At 37.0% G+C, this 22,853-nt stretch overlaps 2 protein-coding genes across 2 annotated transcripts; both read left to right on the plus strand.

The window, feature by feature from the left end:
* Positions 1 to 1,378: 1,378 nt before the first annotated feature.
* LOC109336991 (protein FRIGIDA) lies at positions 1,379 to 12,264 on the plus strand. The gene is made up of 3 exons (XM_019573845.1): positions 1,379 to 2,485; positions 10,778 to 10,959; positions 11,046 to 12,264. Exons 1-3 carry the CDS (start codon positions 1,513 to 1,515, stop codon positions 11,886 to 11,888), a joined length of 1,998 nt encoding a protein of 665 aa, XP_019429390.1. The 5' UTR covers positions 1,379 to 1,512; the 3' UTR covers positions 11,889 to 12,264.
* Positions 4,492 to 5,603, plus strand: LOC109336992. The gene has a single exon (XM_019573847.1). The coding sequence runs from the start codon at positions 4,981 to 4,983 to the stop codon at positions 5,473 to 5,475; it is 495 nt and encodes a 164-aa protein (XP_019429392.1). The 5' UTR covers positions 4,492 to 4,980; the 3' UTR covers positions 5,476 to 5,603.
* Positions 12,265 to 22,853: the final 10,589 nt, after the last annotated feature.

Below are 22,853 nucleotides of genomic sequence, written 5' to 3' on the forward strand. Positions count from 1 at the left end.
ATAGAGAAGTGAAAATATAAATAAGATAGTATATGGAAGATTAATGATATATTAATATAAAAAATGAAAGCAATGGAAGTAATATGTGAAAATTTATACTAGTTATTAATGAGAGATGTTACGAATGATAAATTTGGAATATAAAATTATGTCATAATGGTGGTTATTATTTGTTTTGGCTTTATTAGTAGTATATATAACTATAGATAGATAAATTACAGAAATTTATATAAACATGAAATTAGAAGTTATAAGTTAAAATAAGGAAACATAAAATACTCTATGAGTAGTTATTTTATGTTTATTAGTATTAATATAGATAAACATAAAATTAGAAGTTATAAAGATAAAATAAGGAAACATAAAATATTTCATGGGTAATTATTTTATGTTTTCCCTTTATCTATTAGTATAGATAAAAAATAGAAAATAAAGAAAACGTGATTTATTTGATAGAATAGTAAGAAGATGTAAAGTAAATTGTCATTATTTAAAATAATAAATAAATGTTAAATGGGTAATTATTTTATGTTTTCCCTTTATCTATTAGTATAGATAAAAAAATAGAAAATAAAGAAAACGTGATTTATTTGATAGAATAATAAGAAGATGTAAAGTAAATTGTCATTATTTAAAATAATAAATAAATGTTAAAATATTGAATTTAAAATAAAGTATTGAAAATAGGTAAAATTTAAAAGCAAAATAAATATATTGTTTTACCTAGGGTTGGAATTGAGCTAAGTGGCTCAAAGTTTTTATGAGACTCAGATTAATTAGATTAATGAATTTCATTTGAGTTTGAACTAAAAAATATCTACCTAAATAAATGACCTGAACTCAAACTAAGAATATCAACTCATTAGGTTTATGAATTAATTTGTTTATATATGTATATATGCAAAAAAAAATTATAATGATTATATATAAACTTTTTTATATCAAGTATATGCTTATATATTAGAATTATTTTTGTTATAAAAATCTATTTAAGTATTCTTTCTCAGATATCAATGATTGTTAGTATAATTAGCAAGTTTTATAAATTAGAGCTGGTTATTTTGCTAGAAAGTCTATACACTTTAACAATTTCAATTGGAATTAGTAGTTTTCATTGAAAACAACTCCCTCTAATCATTATTAATTCTAATTAAGTTGAGACCAACTCAAATCGACTCACTACCAAACTTACTTAATATTTATAAAATAATTCATATTTATATATAATATAGATAAAAGTATCTAAATAGGTAAATGTATAATTGTATATAACATCCTCCGATCCCATCATCCTATCTAACTAATCGGGTTGACGGATACTACAAATAAAAAATTGAATGGGATGGTTCCTCTAACGGGCCGTATTTAAACCCAAGTTTTCATCGAGAGTGAGGGTACGGATTTCTCTTCTCTCAGCAACAATCATTAGGTTTCCCCTTCACTCTATTTTCCTTCATCATCCAACACAATTCTCTATTTTCCGATAACAATTTCAGTTTTCTCTTCTCTCACATGTCTTCTTCAATGGGTACTCCTTCCACTGTTCTCAATCTCAAAGCAGAACCCCAAAACATCACCAATTCTTTTCCACCCCCGCCGCAATTTCAACCGGAAAATGCCGCCGCCGATATAACCAAATCGGTTAACGAACTTGGAAGCCTTGCCGCCGCTATAGAAGTTTTCAAGAACAGGTACGACGAGCTCCAGAAGCATTTCGATTTCATCACAAAAGCCATCGATGAAGAATCCAACGAAATCACCGCATCTGTATCCCTGAATCAAGGAACTGTAACCACCACCGCCATCGGTGGTGATGTCGCCGTTCAGACGGTTACTGAAAACGACGGTAAATCATTAGATTCTGCTAATATTCCGAAATTAAATGTTAATGATAACGAAAACGAGATTGTTAAGGATGGAATTGAGAATGGGAATGAGAATGTGAAGGAGAATGAGAGTGAGATTGTTACTTTATGCAAAACAATGGATAGCCGCGGTTTTCGGAGGTACATATTGATGCATATACCTGATGATGAGGCGGCCCTTCGGGAACAAGTCCCTGAAGCACTGAAAAGTTCACCGAATCCGGCAAAACTTGTATTTGAAAGCATTGGTAGGTTTTATGTGTCAGGTAGTAAAGCATACATGAAAACCCCGCATATGGTTCGGGCCAGACAGGCTTCGGTGCTTGTTTTGGAGTGCTATCTGATGTTTGGTGGTGTTGAGAGTGAGAAAGAAGTGGATAAGTCTCTGAAGAAAGATGTTGGTTTCGCTGCGTTTGAGTGGAGGAATAGGATGGTTGTTGAGGGTGGTGTGGCTATGGCTGTCGAAATTGATGCCCGTGGTTTATTGCTTTTAATTGTTGGGTTTGGGATTTCTAATCTTTTCACTAATGAAGATGTGTTGAACTTGGTGAGGTTGAGCAATCCTGGGCAAATATCACAGGTGCTTCGAAAGTCTCAGGCTCTTTTTAAAAGGGTTTCAGGTAAATGAAAATGCTTTTGTGAATTATTTTACTGCATTTGATGCAAGTACTGCAATGAGTTGTTATGCATGATAGATTGATAGTTTACTGCTATGATTTCAAGATTTATACTGTATGGTGGAATGTTGAAACATTGAATTTGGAGAAAACTGTTTTCTAGTGGGGTTTAAGGGCATGTTTGAATTTGCCCAATTTTTGAAATAGGTGTTTCTTTATAAGCGATTTTGAACACAGTTAATCAAAAATGGGTTTAGGTTCTTCCACCCATTTAATGTGGTTTTAAGTTTGAAACTGGCTGCTAATAGTTTACCTTAAGAATATGAAGGAAGTTTCGTGATCCATATTCCATGTTGTTGATTGAAGTTTTCATGATGCTGTTAAGTCTGACCCTTTTGTTGGATGTTCGAAATCATAACAAATGCATATTCATATTCTCCTTTTTGGCATATAAACAAATTTTCTGTGAATTTCCATCAGTTATTTTTGAGTTCAACGCAGATTTTGACTATAAGATGCATATATGGCCAACCGTTTGTCATTACAACGACTTCTTCTATGATCAATTGTTGTGGATTTCTATGTATACTATATTGCTCTATTGTTTTATGCTAGACAGAGAGTAAAAGCCTTTAATAAGGGAAAATAAGGAAAGAAGTAATAATTACATTATATACACCCAATTTTGGCCGAGATTAAATCTTTTCAAAAAGCAATAATAAGTAAATAAAGGGAATAAAAATTAGGTGAGTTGGTAGCTGGGCTTTTGTTAGTCATTCAAATTAGGTTTTTATATTGTTAACTTAAGCAAGGAGGTGCCACACTTAGTAACACAATTATTAAAAAAAAAGGGGGCAATCCTAGAGAGAATAAAAAGAGATGCAAACTTAGAGAGAGTAAAATTCTGAAGGAAAAAAAAAGAAGAGAGTGGAGGCAGTCCTAAACTTTATCGTGTCATCCCACATGGTGGACTACGTTATCCCTGCGCCACCAGCAATAACAGAAGAATATGTTGCTGTCTAAAATCTCTGCCATCGTCCCACATGGGAGACAATGTTGTCTCTGCCCATCCAGCAGTAACAGCAGGTAGAGTCTACTGTTGCTGATGTTGATACCACTGGAGCTCTATTGCTTATGGTTCTTATACATCAAACATGCAAGTGCACTAGTTGGGGTTTACACTCATCCTATCTTTTAGTTTTTCTGTTTTATTATTTATTTTATTTGACAATGTTAATAGTGTTATCCTTATTTTGGTTTGACATTATCCCTATTCCATGTTTGATGTTGCGTATGTCCTATTTTGCCTCTGTTTGATGATATGTTCAATATTACTCTTATTTGGATTTAATACTACCCTATTCATCATTTGGTCATATCATGAATATGTTATTGTTTGATTTTTAGTTTAAGTATATAAATTTTTATTATTGTTTTTGTTATTGTCGTCTTCTTTTTATTTACCTTTTTATTTATGTTATTTATTTATTGTATCAAAAAATTATAATATTAATAAAAAATGAAATAAAAATAAAATTTTAAAAAACAATGTAAAGTAGTGCATTGTAGGACTAGTGTCTTTTCGTGCTGCTTTATATTTTCTAAAACAGGGAGAAGTAGGGCACTATAAGTCTTGTGCCTTGTCCCGTTACCTCATCTTGATAATTTTTTTAAAAATAATTAAAAAAACCAATGTAAAGTAGTGCATTATAGGACTAGTTTCTTGTTGCGCTATTTTATGTTGTCTAAAGTAGTGCACTGTAGGTCTTGTGCCCTGTCGCGTTACCTTGTTGATTTTCTGATAGGATTAAAAGGAGGAAGAAACCCCCAATCACTAAGGTGTATGAGAGGCGCCAGCGTGGCGTAACTGAAAATAACTAGGAAGTTAGTTAAGAATTCTATAAATAGAAAGCTAGGAGGTAGTTAGAAGTACTTTTTGGGAAATTAGTGGGTGAGTAACTGATTTCAGGGAAATCAGTCATTGTAATTCTCTCTAGATTCTATCTTCTTCTTCATTGTAATCAATTCTACGAAATTCAATAAAATAGGGATCTAGGGTTTCCTGATCCTTGAGGTATTCATTGAATTCCTATCTTTTTCTTTCTTATTCTAATCTGTGCCAGTTTAACACTGGTATCAGAGCACCAATTCTGGTGCCTGAAAATCACGTATCCTCTGTGCTGCGTATGAAGACAAGAAGTATGGCAAGAAGCAACGAAGACTGGGAACAGGAACGAGAAGAAATGAGAACACGTTTGGAGTATGCGGAGGCACTAGCCAGAAAGCATGGAGAACAAATCGCAGAGCTCATGTCGCAATTAGGTCACAATCGTAGTCGTAATGGTTCACCACAGGAAGGAAGAGGAAATTGGGGAGAACAGAGTGACGAAACCTTGTGAAGAGAGAAGTGGAGGAGATTAGAAATTCCAATTTTTGCTGGAGAAGACGCATTCGGTTGGACACATCGATTAGAACGTTATTTCGTTCTTAAGGAGGTAATGGAGGAAGAGAAGATGCAAGCTACAGTCATGGCTTTGGAAGGTAAGGCTTTGAGCTGGTTTCATTGGTGGGAGAAATGTAATCCAAACCCTACTTGGGATGGATTCAAGATAGCAGTGGTGCGAAGGTTTCAACCTTCCATGGTGCAAAACCCTTTTGAGCAGTTATTGGCTCTTAAACAGACAGGGACAGTAGAAGAGTATGTTGAAGATTTCGAAAAATATGTAGGAGCATTGAGGTCCATAGATCAGGAATGTGTTAGGGGAATTTTCTTGAATGGCTTGAAGGAAGAATTGCAAGCAGAAGTGAAGCTGTATGAGTTGCAATCTCTATCAGACTTGATACAAAAGGTCTTGCTAATTGAGCAGAAGAATGTGTTGATAACGAAAAAAATTCATCCTGCTTATATTCCACGAGGATCTGGAGGATCCAGAACCAACTCTTATACAAAAACGGTTACTGTGGAGTCTAGGCCCAATGCAGATAGGAGGTGAGAAAATTCTGCTGGCAGCAATTCGATGAGGAGTCTTGGACCAAGCCATTCTGAGGAGAGTGTGAAGAACAAGTCAGGAGAATTCAAGCACCTGACTAATGCAGAAATAAGGGAGAAAAGAGAAAAGGGGTTGTGCTTTCGTTGTGATGAACCCTTCAATAGGGAACACAGATGTAAAAATAAACAACTTAGAATGATATTGATAGAAGCAGATGAGGAAGAGGAGGGCAATGAAGAAGAGGAGGAGCAGTTGCAGACCTTCAAATCTCTGCATCTATCACTGTGTTCTATGACAGGTTTTACAACTACTAGATCTTGGAAGGTGGAAGGATGGGTGGGTGCAAGGTCAGTAATCATCTTGATAGATTGTGGAGCTTCTCACAATTTTATTGCTACAGAAATGGTGAAGAAGTTGCAGTTAAAAGTATTGGATACCCCTGCTTATTGGGTGGAGGTAGGTGATGGCCATAGGGTGAGATGTAAAGGGAAGTGTGAGCAGCTGAAGTTCCAACTACAACAACTCAGTGAGGTACAAGATTTCTATCTCTTTAATCTCAAAGGGGTAGATATGGTGTTAGGGTTGGATTGGTTGGCTCAGTTAGGGGAAGTCAAGGCTGATTTTGGGAGATTAGAGCTCACTGTGAAGAAGGGGAAGGAATGGATCAAAATCTCTGGGAATCCAGCTTTGGCTCGAACAGAGCTTCCATTTGGAGCACTGATGCAAATTCTGAGAGAAGAAGGAGAAGGTTTGTTGATACAGTGTGAATCTCTTCAAGGTGAAGAAATACCCCCCACTCTTTCAGAGCCTATTCTCAGCTTATTGGCAGAATTTGAGGAGCTATTTGTGGATCCTAAGGAGCTACCCCCTACTAGGAGGTGTGACCATGTAATACATTTGGTAGAAGGGGCTACAATTCCAAACTTGAGGCCCTATAAATACCCTCATTACCAGAAAACAGAAATTGAGAGGTTGGTGGGGGAGATGTTGGAATCAGGGGTAATAAGGCATAGTATTAGTCCCTATTCTAGTCCAATTATATTGGTCAAGAAGAAGGATGGAGGTTGGAGGTTTTGTGTGGATTACAGGGCCTTGAACAAGATCACCATTCCCAACAAATTCCCCATTCCTATAATAGATGAACTGCTGGATGAGATTGGAGGGGCTAATGTGTTTACCAAACTTGACTTAAAGTCAGGGTATCACCAGATTAGGATGAAGGGGAATGACATTGAGAAAACTGCTTTTAGGACCCATGAAGGGCATTATGAATTTGTTGCGATGCCTTTTGGCTTAACAAATGCCCCCTCTACATTTCAGGCTTTGATGAATGAGGTCTTAAGGCCCTTCCTAAGACAATTTGCTTTGGTCTTTTTTGATGATATCTTGGTGTACAGCAAGGGGGAGGCTGCCCATCAAGGACATTTGAGGCAAGTATTGGAAGTATTAGGTTCCAATTCACTAAAAATTAACAAAAAGAAGTGTTGTTTTGCTAAGCCTAGTTTGGAGTATCTAGGACATATCATCTCTGGGTCAGGGGTGGCAGCAGATCAAGCCAAGGTTGCTACTATGAAGACTTGGCCAATTCCTAGAGATTTGAAGGGTCTCAGGGGGTTCCTAGGTCTCACAGGATATTATAGAAAATTTGTACAAGGGTATGGTAACATAGCCAAGCCCTTGACTGACTTGTTGAAAAAGGATAGTTTTGTATGGGGAAATGAAGCATCCACAGCTTTCCAGAGGTTGAAAACTGCTATGATCAACTTGCCCCTCTTGGCAGTCCCAGATTTCTCTAAAACTTTCGTGATTGAAACAGATGCTTCTAGTAAAGGGTTGGGGGCAGTATTGATGCAGGAGGGAAGGCCTTTGGCTTTTTGGAGCAAGGGTTTATCAGTCAAGGCCCAGATGAAGTCAGTATATGAAAGAGAACTCATGGCAGTAGTGCAGGCAATCCAGAAGTGGAAGCACTATTTGATGGGAAGGCATTTTATTCTGAGAACAGACCAGAGAAGCCTCAAATTCCTCACAGAACAGAGACTCTTCAGTGAAGAACAGTTTAGATGGGCAGTCAAGCTTATTGGGTTAGATTTTGAGATACAATTCAAGCCTGGGAGGGAAAATACAGTTGCAGATGCCCTTTCTAGAAAAACTATGTATGCTGCTGTGTCTATCATCAACCTAGAGGATGCAGAGGATTGGTTTCAAGAATTGCAACAAGAACCTAAATGGCAAGGGGTGATACAGGATCTCATGTGTGACCCTAATTCACATCTTGGATTCAAGTTTCAGGCAGGAAGATTGTTATATAATGGCAGGTTAGTATTACCCAAGAACTCCATTAAACTTCCCTTAATATTAGCTGAATGTCATGATAGTGTGGCTGGGGGACATTCTGGGTTCTTTAGAACATTCAAGAGGGTCTCTAGTTTCTTCTATTGGGAAGGTATGAGGAGCTACGTGAAGCACTATGTAGAAACTTGTGATGTGTGCCAAAGACAGAAATACTCCACCTTAGCCCCTAGTGGTTTGTTGCAACCTTTACCAATTCCTACTCAAGTGTGGCAAGATATTTCCATGGACTTCATATCTGGCCTACCTAGAGCTAAAGGGAAGGATACTATATTTGTAGTAGTAGATAGGCTCACTAAATATGCTCATTTCCATCCCTTGGGCCACCCTTTCACTGCAAGAGATGTGGCAGCTTTGTTTGTCAAGGAGGTGGTCAGGCTACATGGTTTTCCAGCAACCATCATCTCTGACAGAGACCAGATCTTCCTCAATCAGTTTTGGCAAGAATTGTTTAAATTAGCAGGGACTAAATTGAAGTATAGCACTGCCTACCATCCTCAGACTGATGGGCAAACTGAGGTGGTGAGTAGAAGCTTGGAAACCTACCTAAGGTGTTTTGCAGGCCCTAAGCCCAAGCAATGGGTAGAATGGCTTCCTTGGGCAGAGTTTTGGTTTAATACTACCTATAATGGGTCAGTTGGCATGACTCCCTTTAAAGCTCTATATGGGAGGGATCCTCCTACCTTGATCAAAGGATGTACCTTCACTTCTAAGGTAGAGGCAGTGAATCAACTACTTCAAGACAGAGATATAGTGTTGCAAGAGTTGCAGCATAATTTATTGAAGGCTCAGGACAGGATGAGGGCTCAAGCTAATAAGCATAAGAGAGAGGTGGAATTTGAGGTAGGAGAATAGGTGTTTTTGAAGCTTCAACCTTACAAGTTGAAATCATTAGCTAAAAGACCTATAGCAAAGTTAGCAGCCAAGTTTTATGGCCCTTATCAAATTCTGGAGAAAATTGGTTCAGTGGCTTATAGATTGGAACTCCCTAATCATGCCAGGATCCATCCAGTGTTCCATGTATAACCCTACTCAAAAAATCTTTGAAAGCAGTACAACTTGCCCAACCTCTGCCACCAATGCTATCTGAAGAATATGAACTACAGGTGAGCCCCAAGGCTTTATTGCAGAGCAGAGACAAAAGTGATGGGCAACAAGAAGTTTTGGTTCAGTGGGATAAACTTCTAGATTGTGACAATTCCTGGGAGCTGACTACTCAAATCAGAGAGGCCTTTCCAAACTTTCCCCTTGAGGACAAGGTGAAACTTTTGGGGGGGAGTATTGATAGGATTAAAAGGAGGAAGAAACCTCCAATCACTAAGGTGTATGAGAGGCGCCAGCGTGGCATAACTGAAAATAACTAACTTCCTAAAGGAATTAGTTAAGAATTCTATAAATAGAAAGCTAGGAGGTAGTTAGAAGTACTTTTTGGGAAATTAGTGGGTGAGTAACTGATTTCAGGGAAATCAGTCATTGTAATTCTCTCTAGATTCTATCTTCTTCTTCATTGTAATCAATTCTACGAAATTCAATAAAATAGGGATCTAGGGTTTCCTGATCCTTGAGGTATTCATTGAATTCCTATCTTTTTCTTTCTTATTCTAATCTGTGCCAGTTTAACATTTTCCAAATAATTTTAAAAAACAATACAAGGTAGCCTACTATAGGCCTTGTGCGTTGTCGTGTTAATTTTTCAAATAATTTTAAAAAGTAATATAAGGTACCCCACTATTGGCTGAGTGTCTTATCGCGTTACCTAATCTTGTTAATTTTCCAAATAATTTTAAAAAGTAATATAAGGTAGTCCATTATAGGCCTTGTGTCTTGTCGCGTTATCTTATCTTGTTAATTTTCCAAATAATTTGAAAAAGGAATATAGGGTAACCCACTATAGGTCTTATGCTTTATCGTGTTATCTCATCTTGTTAATTTTGTAAACATAATTAATGAAAAAACAATGTAAAGTAGTATACTATAGGACTAATGTATTATTTATCTTGTTAATTTTCCAAATAATTTTAAAAAACAATATAAGGTAGTTCACTATAGGCCTTGTGCCTTGTCGCATTACCTTATTTTGTTAATCTTTCAAATAATTTAAAAAAGCAATATAAGGTTCCCCATTATAGGTTGAGTGCCTTATCACACAATTTTATGTTGTCCAGAGCAAGGTAAGGTAGTTCACTATAGGACTAGTGTCTTCTCATGTTTTCTTATCTTGTTAACTTTAATAATAAAAAATATCAACTAATCAACCATTTTTTAGAAGAACTACGTCTTGATTTCTCTATTGCATCTAGAGATACACAAGAGTGGATACTTCCCTGTCAGGTACAAAAGAATAAAAATATATTTTTTGGTTTTTTTATTTAATAAATGCATTGAATCAATATCCACGTGATTGATTTAGATATCGTATTTATAATGGGCAGTATGATGTCCCTAATACCTTCCTCGTCCATAACTGAATCCCGAATGTAATTTTTTCTCTGTGAGCAGATTAATCCTTGCTCTTTAAGTTGTTTTTTCATGTTTTCCCTCTAAAAAACATCGATGGCGACTCCATTACATTTATTTGCATAATTTCTGTCACGTCCACCAAAAGGAGGTAGACATACTTCATTGAAATTGTAAAGCTCCTTATAAAAAGGACCATCTAAACCCTCTAGATGCTGCCTTATATATCTTTTGGATGTTTTTAGATGCAACCTAACATACATAAGGAAATTTATACTATTCTGGTATTCCTAATAAATTGTTTAGACACTACCCAATGAATTTTTCATCCGAATAGCATGAAAATGAATTGGAAAGAATATTCTACTCTTTACCAACCAACAAAGATTGAAAATCAAAGCCTTTCTAACTTCTCTGTTCTCTAATTTAAGTTAATGATTGTATGAACTTGTTGCTTTCTCAAGTTTTTTTAATCCCATTTTCTGTTTTTATTGGCCAGTTATGGCAGAAGGATTGATGAAAAGGGGCATGGCTGTTGAAGTGGTTGATTTGGCTTATACCTTTGGGTTTGAAGAGAAATATTCTATTCAGGCAATGCTGTCTTCATTTTTACAGAAATCTGCAGATGCTTGGAGGAAAGCTAAAGTGAAGCAAGAATCACATGATATTCCTAGTGTGCTGGTAAGTTCTAGAATGGTAGTAAACATTGTTTATTTGTTATGTTTTGTTGAGTATTAACATGGCTGATTTAAATTGATCTTTCACAGAAAGAAGCAAGTGAAAAATATTTGAATGCATTGAAGTCTGTAGTCAAGTGTTTGGAAGGTCACAGGATTGACTTAGAAACACTTCTTCCTGGGTGGCATCTTAAGGATAAGATTATCAACTTGGAGAAAGATATTAGTGATATCAATAAAAAAATCACAGAGAATGTAGGACCCAAAAGGAAAGTTGAGAAAAACAGTTCCCCAAAGAAAGTGAAGATTCCAAAGTCAAAAAGATCAAGATTACATGAGGATGATCCATATGTGGCATCACCTTCACTCGCTGCCTTGCAGGAGCAAAGGATTGCTAGTCATATAGATGGAAATACCTCATATGATGATTTATTGGTGGCACGTTATCTGGATGGAAGGTCCTATGGCTACTCAAAGTATTTTCCAACTGCATCCTCGTCACAAATTGGATCTGTTTCAGGGTCATTGCCAGAAAGCTATCCTGGAGGTACTGTAGCTGATACGGGTAATATGCATGGAACAGGTATGGCTGCTCCTGCTATATCAGCTGGATTTGGTGCCCCAATTGGTTCATATTCTGGGTATCAGGGGGATATGATGATAGACAATATTGGAACAATGCCAAATAGCAACAGTCATCTGTATTATAGTAGATTACATGGAATTGGGGAAGGGTCATTATTAGTCTCTGATGAGAGGTCAGTTGGGCCGAGTTTGGGTGGACACCAGACAACGGCACAAGTAGATGATTTGTATGGTAGAACATCTATGAATGCCATTTCACGTTATCCAGATCATCCCTCTATGGGTCATGCTAGTCGTAGTGGAGGTTCCGATTTGTATAGCTTTGCTGATTCTATATTCGACAGGTAGTAACATTCCATTTCAATGCTTATCCTCCAAATTACTTCTGTATTTGGATTTGCTGGAAGACAGCTTCTTCCACTAGAAGTTTTTACCTGCCCATAAGAAAAGAAGATGCATAGTTGTACAATGTTACTTTTTGTTTATTTCTTAAAATGTATTTAACTTGTAGATTGTTAATGGTTCTTGGGTTGAATGATGTTTGTTAATGTTACTACCTGAATAACCATAGCATTGAAATTCACCGATTGTTAATTATGTTAATGTTACTACAAGAATAACCGTAGCATTGAGTTGTCTACGTTATGTCCCTACAAGATGTGGACTAATTTCTGTTATTGTCCATGAAACTTACAAGGCAAGGATCTGATCCTTTGGATTGTAATTTTTAATTTTCTTGGTGTAGGATGTGTTATTTTTCTGAACCTCAACTTGTTTTTTCATGAATGTTATGAAACACGAGCAGCAGATATCAAATTGAAAGAAGTTTCATATGAGATTTAATTGGTTAAATCCCTTTGATGGATTTGATGTATCATATATAATTAATGATTATTTGTAAATAAATGCATAATTATGTAATTATTAATTATATATAGTTATATAATAACGACATTTTTCAGTTTTTTAGACTAAATGAAATAGAATATTGAATTATAGTTTTTTTTAAAGTGAAATGTCTGGTTAGTTTCTGAGTTATTTGTACTAGAATTTGTATGGTACAACATTTCGTTTGTTTGCAAGCCCGATCAAGAATGTGATCCTCATGTCATTTTTTTACTCTACTTATTGGACCAAGTTATTACAAGTGGTACTATTTACTCTACCCATGGGCTTAGAAATGTATACTGTTGTTAGATCGACAATGTGAATACATTGACATATTGGTCTTAGAAGTTAGAGGTACTTAGATCAAGTTTTGGCTTAAATGAACTACTTCTTTGCTTGAGTGATTTCCCGTCGTACGTGTGACAAGTGTTAAGTATCAAACTCTTTCTTTAGGTTCCAAAATGAGCTATTTATGCTTCTATTTTTATATAGTTGCAACCATTCCATGCGAGTGTCTTGAATACCAAGTTCCTTATTTGAGATGCCAATATTAATGGTTATCACTTTTTTTTATGTCTATAAACATAAAATAGGAGTAGTATGGGATGAAAATCTCATGTACAGTTTCAAAGTGAAGATTCTTTACCAGTAAAGTGTTGATCTGGTGGTGTAAAGTTTCACTAGATTTCGAGAAAGACCAAAGAGTCAAAAATTAGATTCCTGAGAGTAACACAAGTTAGGAGGGGTGTCCTATATCCTGAAAGATATTAGTTCCTTATTGAAAAAGTGAGGGTAATCTCGTAGTACAAAAAAAAGTTTGTTTGAAGTGAATTACAATTGCAATGAATTGTCAGTACAGTCCGAAAAAAATTATGGGAAAGCTTTACGAAATGATTATGAAGCTGGAAATTAATCCCTATGAATGAAACTATAAACTTTATATCATAGGCCATATATATACATATAAGTAATGGAGAAGATATGAAAGATTTTGAATATTATTTTTTAGCAATCGAATGAAACCCTTTATTACCATAAGCTTTTAATAATATGCTTGTAACCTTTCATTACACGTGGGAAGAAAAAAATTGATCGAGCTATCAAACCCACAGGGAAATACTAAAAATACATGAGGAGTCCGAAATAACAATTTTAATCAGTTGTAGTAATGAAAGAGACATCAGAAGTTAACATAAAGAAATTATCATGCCAAGATACTTCAATTAATTTCACAAAGTTATAAAATTGATAGAGGTAGCATCAAGATATTGGCCTGATACAATAAGAACTCAGACCCTAACTCATATCATTTTAGAAAATATAAGAATCAATTTAAGGAATCCAGTTGATCCCTTAGAGTTTTGATTAGAATATTAATTCCCAAATAATAAGTGTTCCACCCCGATAATCTGGATATCTCAGCTTATCGGATTGGCTTATCTCTCAGTTGACCAAGAGCTGACCATAATCGATCAAAGAGCTTAAACAGACTCATCACCTTTGACCAGACATATTAGGTCGGAACTGGGACCACTCTTGCTTGACACGCCGCCAATAATACACTTTCACGCCCTTGCAATTCCCACCTACCCTTCTGCCAACACGACAAGGACATGCCTGAAATACGGCCACTAGACCTGCCACCAGCTATAAGTCAACTATGCACAGAGTATGGACCTGTTAGATCCACCTGACACTGGAAAAGCAGCACCCGACAGGCCTAAACAGTTGGCCATGCCATTAGTACCCTCCAGAGCCATGACATCCATCTCAACCAGTATAAATAAGGGTATACCCCATCAGGAAGTATTATTCATTCATCACTTATCATTGTTACTCTTACTTCATGCATATTGCTATCGAGCATTACCTCTAAAATCTTACTAACTTGATTGTCGGTGAACCTTTTCAGGTACCTCCATCGACGGGTTCAAGTCAACCTCCATCCAAACACCAAAAGAACTCTTGCCTGGACTTCTAGTCCGACCATTCCGATCAACCATAAAAGAACATTGACGTCATTTATGGCTTACCTACACTATGGTAACCACCTGAAACCAAGTAAACCCAACCAGTCAGATAGAACCAATACCCATGAACATGCCTCCTAACTACCACACACCTTCCATCAACCCTTCATCCCAAATACAACCTTCACACCAATCCAGCCAGAGTCACAACACTACCCCAACACAACCACCTCCGACCAACCAACAACTCCTCCAAATTTTGGAACGACATGAAAAAGTAATCGACCAACATGCCAACTGCTAGAAGACCTCCGCCAATCTAAAACGAAGTCGGGCTATAGACCATTGCGACTAACCATTCAAGCACATACCGCCAAGTTCGCTAGAGAATCCCACCCTACTCATAACAATTCCCCGCATACATGGAACACAAATAATACCTGCTTATCCGACCATAACACATGTGGAGCCAAACACCCCTTCATAGAAGCCATTATGTCCTACCCTTTACCTAAACACTTAGCCCACCTAACCACTATTGACCAATATGACGGAACATCGGACCTCCAAGACCACCTCGATGTTTTTGAAGCATCCATGCTATTCCACGGAGCAACCGACCCAATCATATGATGAGCCTTCCCACTCACTCTAAATCACAATGCTCTATAGTGGTTCACACGGTTGGCACCAAATAGCGTTAGTCAATGGCCCACTTTGGCTAATAAGTTCAATATACGTTTCACGACTACCAAGGAACAACCTAGGTCATCCACATCCTTGTCCGCTATTCGGAAAAGCCCACACGAGTCCATATGTGCATATCTAGACATATTTAACTCTAAGGCAATGAAAGTCTACACCTTGAGTCCCGATGTGACTACACATATGCTGATCATGGGTTTACATAAGGGCCTCTTCAGAACAGAGCTGGATAAATACATTGACCTCACTATGGAAGACTTCCGCTCCAAATCCCAGTAGTTCATTAACCTAGAGGAAACCCCCAATATCCAACCATTCACCGAGCACCATACACACAACCCTTCAAGGGAAGCCAAAAGACCATAGTTCCATGATCATCCAAGAAATGATCCCCCACGCCAGCTAAGAAAATCCAAGTACACAACATACACACCCATTAATGCTAGTTGCTCCAGAATTTTACAAGAGGTCATGGCAACCCACCTGGTTCAGCTCCCCATGCCTAATCCGAATAAGAAGGTGGGGCCGCAAAACCAATCTAAATACTGTGAGTATCACAACATGTTCGATCACATGACAGATGATTGTACCAAGCTACAGGACACCATGGAAGTTCTGATATAGGCCGACCACCTACAATGCTTCATAGTTGGGATAACCCAACAAAGACGATAACCTCCATCTCATTGACCCAGTCCCCGGAAGAGGCATTCCCCTCCAAGACTCCAACAGGGACGTCCTTCGAATAGTGATCAGATAGAAAGGTACCGTCCAAACAACCACAAACATAGGAGCCCTGTTGATATCAACACCATTTCTATGGGATTTTCTATAAGCGATACTTCCACATCAGCCCAGAAGAGGCATGTACGGGAGGTCATGCAAGTGACCGCAATAGATGCCCGCCAACAATATGTCAACAAGGCTGCTCCCTCTATCTCATTTGAAGATCGTGATTATGAAGGAGTCGTCCGAGAGCCTGATGATCCCTTGGTCATCACTATAAAACTAAACAACAATAAGGTCGATAGACTCTTTGTCGACCAAGGGAGTTCGATTGACATCATGTTGCAAGATTTGTTTGAGAAGATGGAACTAAATGACTGTGACCTACTACCTTATGATGGGCAGCTAGTACGATTCACCGGTCAAGGCATAACTCCACGGGGCTACGTGGATGCTTGGTTGACAGTTGATGCCCAACCATTGAGCATGACAGTCCAAACCAAATTCCTGGTCATTGATTGAAAATCAATTAACAATGACATTTTGGGTCGTCCAACACTCAACCGCCTTGAAGTAGTGGTCTCCACACCACACTTGTGCATGAAGTTCCTCCATTTTTATCTCCGAGTATGCAATGGGGGGGGGGGAGACCATCATAATGCATGAAGCTGCTACCAGATGAGTCTCCGCCCTAGCCAATCAACAAAAAGAGGACCACCCTGATAAAAAGGATAAGGGGCGTACACATGGTAGAGCTAGATGTCCGACTGATGAAGGGGAATTCCGTCCACAACTAGAGGGGAAAAACCTTCTTACAGCCAGGACCGCTAGACATCAACCTGCTATATATGGGCAACACCCTTTCAGAAGTCTAGAAAGTGAAGCTCATCAAATGCTTGAGGGCGAACAAGGACCTCTTTGCCTGGACTCCAGTCGACATGCAAAGAATGGATCCCTTAGTGATGTGTCATCGGCTGACCATCAACCCAGGGGCAAAACCGATCGCATAGAAGTAGAGAAAAATGGGGGCTGAGAGAACAACATAGGTCGCTTAGAAAACGACTAAGGTTCTGTTGGACGGTTTCACCTGGGAAATCACTTACACCACTTGCTAGCAAACGTGGTGTTAGTAAAAAAGCCCTCCGGGAAGTGGCAGATGTGTGTGGATTACACATAATTGAACAAGGTCTGCCATAAGGATCCATATCCTCTTCCCAATATTGACCGTCAGGTAGATAAGTCCTCAGTTTATTAGTATTTATTCTTCATGGATGCTTACTCGGGTTATAATCAGATTCTGATTTATTTACCAGGCTAAGACAAGACTACTTTCATCATCGACCGAGCGGTCTGTTGCTATATTGTTATGCTATTCGGTTTGAAAAATGCAGGGGTAACATACCAACAAATGATGAACAAGGTCTTTGGGGGAAAAATTGGCCAACATATGGAAGTGTAGATGGACGACATGATCGTCAAAATTCTTCCTCAAGAAGATCACGTCCCTATTGTATAGAACATTTTCTGACAACTCCGAAACTACAACATGAGACTCAATCCGGAGAAGTGCAGATTCGGTGTGGAAGCCAAAAAATTCCTCGCTTTTCTGTTGACCAGCCAAGGAATAGAAGCCAATTCGAGCAAATACCAAGCAGTCATTGACATGAGAAGCCCCTGGTCGATAAAAGAGGTCCAACAGTTGAATGGCCATTTGGCCACCTTGTCCAGGTTTCTCCCATCAGCCGCCAAGCATTCCCTCCCATTATTCCAATTGTTGAAGAAGATCAAAAATTTTGAATGGTCATTTGATTTTGAAAAGACCTTTCAAACCTTCAAGTAGTACTTGGTCGCCCCGCTAATACTAACCAAGCCAACACCCGATGAGGTCGTACATGTGTACCTTGTAGTGGAAGATGAGGCCATGGCCGCCAATCTGATCCATGAGACGGAGGAGGGCCAGAGCCTGGTATATTTTACAAGTGAGGCACTACAAGGTCTAGAGCTTAGGTATCAACGGTTGGAAAAAGTAGCATATGGCCTATTGGTGGTCACCAGGCGGCTACGGTAGTATTTTCAATCCCATCTAACAGTAGTCACAACCAACCAACCTATCTGACAGATTCTACACAAGCCAGAGTTCGCTGACCGAATGATAGCATGGTCAATCATGTAAAATGCAAGCATGCATCAATGAGCAGATTGTATATGCAAACATACAACATATAGATTTTGATGAAGATATAGGTTGATGAAAATAAAGATTGAAGACATAGTTTGATAAAGACAAAGATCAACAAAAATGATTGTATATGAAGGACAAGCTTGACGGGATGAACAAATCAACAAACATCAAAGTCAACAACAAAGTCAAGACTCAAATTCACACAAGCTAAAACATTCAAGAAGATCTAGAGGCTATGTGTTTTTATATCTTTATTAGGTCTTAAGATGTTTGCTTAGAAAGAGTTTAGACTAGGATGAACCCTAATGGAAGTCTCACAAGCTAAAATCAATCATAACTAAAATGAGACTTACATGCATACATACATGATTTACATGCACTGCCATAAATCCATGATCATATGACTTTGATGTATTTAAAAAGAGTTTTACAAATCATGTATGAGGTTCATATCACATTTACAAATCATACATTATTCAACGTCATGCATCATACTTTTACAAATCATGTAGGATGTTCATATCACATTGAAATATCTTTTGGAAAAACCTTTAATCGATTAAGAGTTATTTTAATCGATTAAGCATTGAAAATCTTGGGAACCTGTTAATCGATTAAGTATAAGCTTAATCGATTAAGGGTTGTTACAATTTCTGGTCTCTTGTATTTTAAGTAATCGTTAATCGATTAATATTTAGTGATAGCCGATTATCTACACCCGAAAATAGAATTGTATATTAATCCAAGTTTTTCCATTTTGCTTCATATCATTGATAGTTAGAACACACATAACAAAAAACATATAGATTTAACATAGTCCTAAAAAATCACATCGCTCTTACACTTTCATATCCATAGAGAAATTTTCAAAGTGTTCTTTTGAAAAAGAGAGAAAATGGAGAATCATTAGAAAGATTTCCAAAGAGCTTATTTGTCATATCTTTATAAAGAAACCTTACATCTCACATTTTCTATATTATGGTTTTGTGAGATTTGAAGAAGGGTTCTTAGATTCTAGAACACTGAATATTCTGCACACATAGGTTCATCAATAACTTGAAAGATTTAGACATTAGCATTGACATATTCTCTTGGTGTGTTTAGTATCACCATTGATAGAGAATTGGTTTGAGAAATCCTAGCTGTGATTAGTTAGTATGTGTCTTCATGAGGGCAACAATTCTTGGGTAGAGAGAGAAATCGATTGGGGCCAGAATCGCGAAAGGTGTTGGTATCTGAGTAGGCGAGTTGAGTGGTCAAACCAAGTTTAGGGCTCAACGGATCCAAGAAGGGAGTTCTTATGCGTTGTATTGGAATTGTGTTTGTAAGAAACAATTATATTTCATAGGGAAGAAAAATATCCTAAGATTAGTAGGGGAGGCCTGAACATAGTTTGCAAGTAGACCCACAAAGGAACTAGGATAAAAGCTGTGTCTCATTCTTCTCAACCCTTAACTCTTTACATATATGTATTACTGGATTTACTTAAGTTGACTTGCATATCATTCTGATTTATTTGCATATTTTGTTATGTGCATTTACTATTCTTAATCATCTTTAAAAATGCATATAAGTTTAGTTAAATCTTGATAATCTTGGAGATCAAAGAAAACTGTTTTTCATAGAACAAGAACTAAATAATCGATTAGGTTCTTTAGTTAATCAATTATCTACAGAATGAGTTAGTATATTATATGTGTTGTTAATCAATTAAGCAGTAAGGAAACTTGTAAATATGTTTGTTAATCGAGCAATAGTAATTGTGTACCGTATCACCTATTCACCCCCTCTAGGTGAGTTACAGAGCCCTGTGGGACCAAACAACTTTTATCAGAGCTTGTATGATCATGCTAGCTTAACAACTTAGATCGTTGATCCTAAGCACTTTTGCCATGGGCTCGTATAACCCTTTTGGCGGCGATGGCGCATCCATCAACCGCCCTTCGGTTTTCAGTAGCGAGGGGTACACCTACTGGAAAATCCAAATGAGGATCCTTTTTTAGGCCATTGATACAGATATTTGGGATGCTGTAGAATATGGACCTTCCGTTTCACTATACATGGTGGAAGGAGAAACCAAAAAGTCTTGACCAACAAGGAAAAGAGAAAAGTGCAGCTTGATTTGAAAGCAAAAAATATTATTAACTCTGCACTTTCATACAATGAGTTCTAGGATTTCTCAGTGCAATAGTGCCAAGGATATGTGAGACACTTTACAAGTAATGCACGAAGGCAGTAAGGTCAAACGATCTAGATTAAATATGTTGGTACATGAGTATGAGTTATTTCACATGTTTCCACATGAGTCTATTTCTGATATGCAAAAGCAATTTACTCACATTATTAACCATCTCATTGCATTAGATAAATCATTTGCTAAACATGAACTAACGAATAAAGTGTTGAAATGTCTTGACAAGAAATAGCAACCCAATGTGACAACTATCATGGAGTCAAAGGACTTGGACAAAATGACACTCGCTATTTGAAAAACTTCAAGAACATGAGATAAAGTTAAGACATTTGACACTCAATGAGAAACGGATGAGAAAATCAAAGGAATCTCTTTCAAAGCAACAAAATCACATCCAAAAAGTCAAAAAGAGAAAATTGGTGATGTTGAGTCCGATTCCGGCATAAGTGATGAAACTATGTTCCTCCTCATCAAAAAATTCAGAAAGTACTTATGAAAGAATGGAGGACTCAAAAAGTTTCGTAAGTATGATGAAGAAGGTTCAATCAAAATGAGCAAGTATCTCAAAGACAAAACAACTTGCCGTAAGTATGGGAAGGTAAGTCACATGAGGTACACATGTCCTACTTCTCTCAAGAAGATTGAGCATGACATCAAAGCTAAGAAGACATACATCGTTTAGGATGCATCCCAAGAGGGAACTACATCAACAAGCATCTCGGAAGATGAGGAATCAAACAAGCTATGTCTAATGACCCAAAAGCTGAATTCTCACAAAGTAAGTGAGTGTTGAAAGAGTTTTTTTTGTTTCTTGCTTAGTGAGACAAGACTGATTTTGATCAATTTATTTAGTTACAGGTTTATTCTTTGCTCGCCATCTCGGCTTTGTTGGGAAGAATTCGCAACGCCAGCATAATGGTTTCAAGAATATTCAATTTGATCAAAAATTTAGCTTTAGTGAATTATTAACAGCTTCATAACATCTCGGTTTTGTAGAATAAATTCCAACATCAGCTTATGGCATGAATTTAACAAATTAATACAAGTGATAATGAGTGATATTTATTTTTATTTCCTTTTACTAACCGAACTACTTCCTTATGGAAGGTTGGTAAAGAATAAATGAATGAAGCAACAAATTGTTAGTTGTAGAATTTAATGAGAGAAAGTTAATGTTAGTTGCGAAAATGTAAATGACTGAAAATAAAAGTTAGTAGTTAGATCACTCATTATGACTGTGTATTTTTACTTTTCACAAAGATACAATTTATGAATTAAATTGCACATTGATTCAAGGTTTCTTTCTTTGTCAACAAATAAAACTTATTTGATAACACTTTACTATTTCACATTTGTATCTCTTTCAAGATTCAATTGTAGTATAGTATAGGGTTATGTCATTCCACAAGGATTTGCCTAATAGAATTTTTATTATAAACATGTTATATTACTAATAAAGATTGAACATATTTTTGGTTGGTTTTGTTTATGAAATTTTAACATTCTAACAAGTAAACATAAACAATTAATATGCACAAATTCTTGAAGTGAAAATTTAGTTTGAATGGTGGAAATATTTCTTAACATGTTTCTATGAAATTTTTTTATGAAAGTTATATGTTATACTTTGGTTATTCCAAACATCAGTTCATAAAATTTCCACTAGTCCCCCGGCGAGAAAAAGTGATTTTCAAACCTTGCAAAATATACTAATCAATAGAAAATTGCCACTAGATGAAATAAGTTGTCATGTCTTATTTCAGGCTCCGTAAACATTGATTAGCCTTGATTACAAGTTACTTAAAATGGATGATTTGATTTTACAAATGAGCTAAGGTGATTTTAGTTCATTTGTCAAGACTTTAAAAAGAAGCATTTTGGATATGAAAATCAAGTTTTAGGTGATCAAGCTAAATCCGCATTAAGCACTTTCTAAAGAATTGAAATTGCCAAAGTAATAACTTAAAGATAATTCAACATAATGAAACAAGAAATTACAAGAAATATTAGTGAGCCAAAATTCAACTAAAACTTAGGAGCATTAGCCATCTTAATCCAAGGATTTATGATACTTTACCATGCATAAATGAGATTGCAAAATGAATTTTTGCATCTCATTTGATTACTCCTTCTCCTCTTAAATTAAGGAGAAATTAGAAAAAATTATCTAAGCTACTTTGGAGTAAATATCCTCCAAGAAATTATAAGAAGGTGTAGAAGAAGAGAGAAATTCAGATGTGGATTAGTGAATGTGTGAAGTTGATGAAGTGATGAATATCTTTTAGCCTTGAAGTGCCTCCTATTTATAGGAGTTCCAAGACCCCGCTAAGCTGCTCCTTTCCACGTTAAGCTGCTGACCAAACCCTTCAACATGGGTTTGGTCACTTGGCCAAGCAGCTAGTCACCTGCTTAGGGCTGAGTTACCCAAGCTATGGTGAGCTACTTGGCCCAGCTATTGTGAGCTACTTCTGAAAAGCCTAAGGAGGCTACTTATGGTGAGGTCATGCATGAGGTAAGCATACTTGGGTGCTAAGTTAACTTTGAGCAGCTTGACCGTGCTTGATGTTGATGTGGCTTGGTACTTCGTTCCACACTGGGCGCTCTAGGTGCAACGCTAAGCTGTTGAATGAGCACTTAGCACGTGCCAT

Source organism: Lupinus angustifolius, unplaced genomic scaffold (genome assembly GCF_001865875.1).
Source record: "Lupinus angustifolius cultivar Tanjil unplaced genomic scaffold, LupAngTanjil_v1.0 Scaffold_1_651, whole genome shotgun sequence".
NCBI classification, from domain to species: Eukaryota; Viridiplantae; Streptophyta; class Magnoliopsida; order Fabales; family Fabaceae; genus Lupinus; species Lupinus angustifolius.

Bases quoted from the DNA above. Each gene is read 5' to 3' on its own strand.
- LOC109336991 (XM_019573845.1), top strand. From the start codon at position 1,513: ATGTCTTCTTCAATGGGTACTCCTTCCACTGTTCTCAATCTCAAAGCA. The intron at 2,486-10,777 runs GTAAATGAAAAT...TTTATTGGCCAG, and splicing joins TCTTTTTAAAAGGGTTTCAG to TTATGGCAGAAGGATTGATG. The intron at 10,960-11,045 runs GTAAGTTCTAGA...GATCTTTCACAG, and splicing joins ATGATATTCCTAGTGTGCTG to AAAGAAGCAAGTGAAAAATA.
- LOC109336992 (XM_019573847.1), top strand. From the start codon at position 4,981: ATGGAGGAAGAGAAGATGCAAGCTACAGTCATGGCTTTGGAAGGTAAG.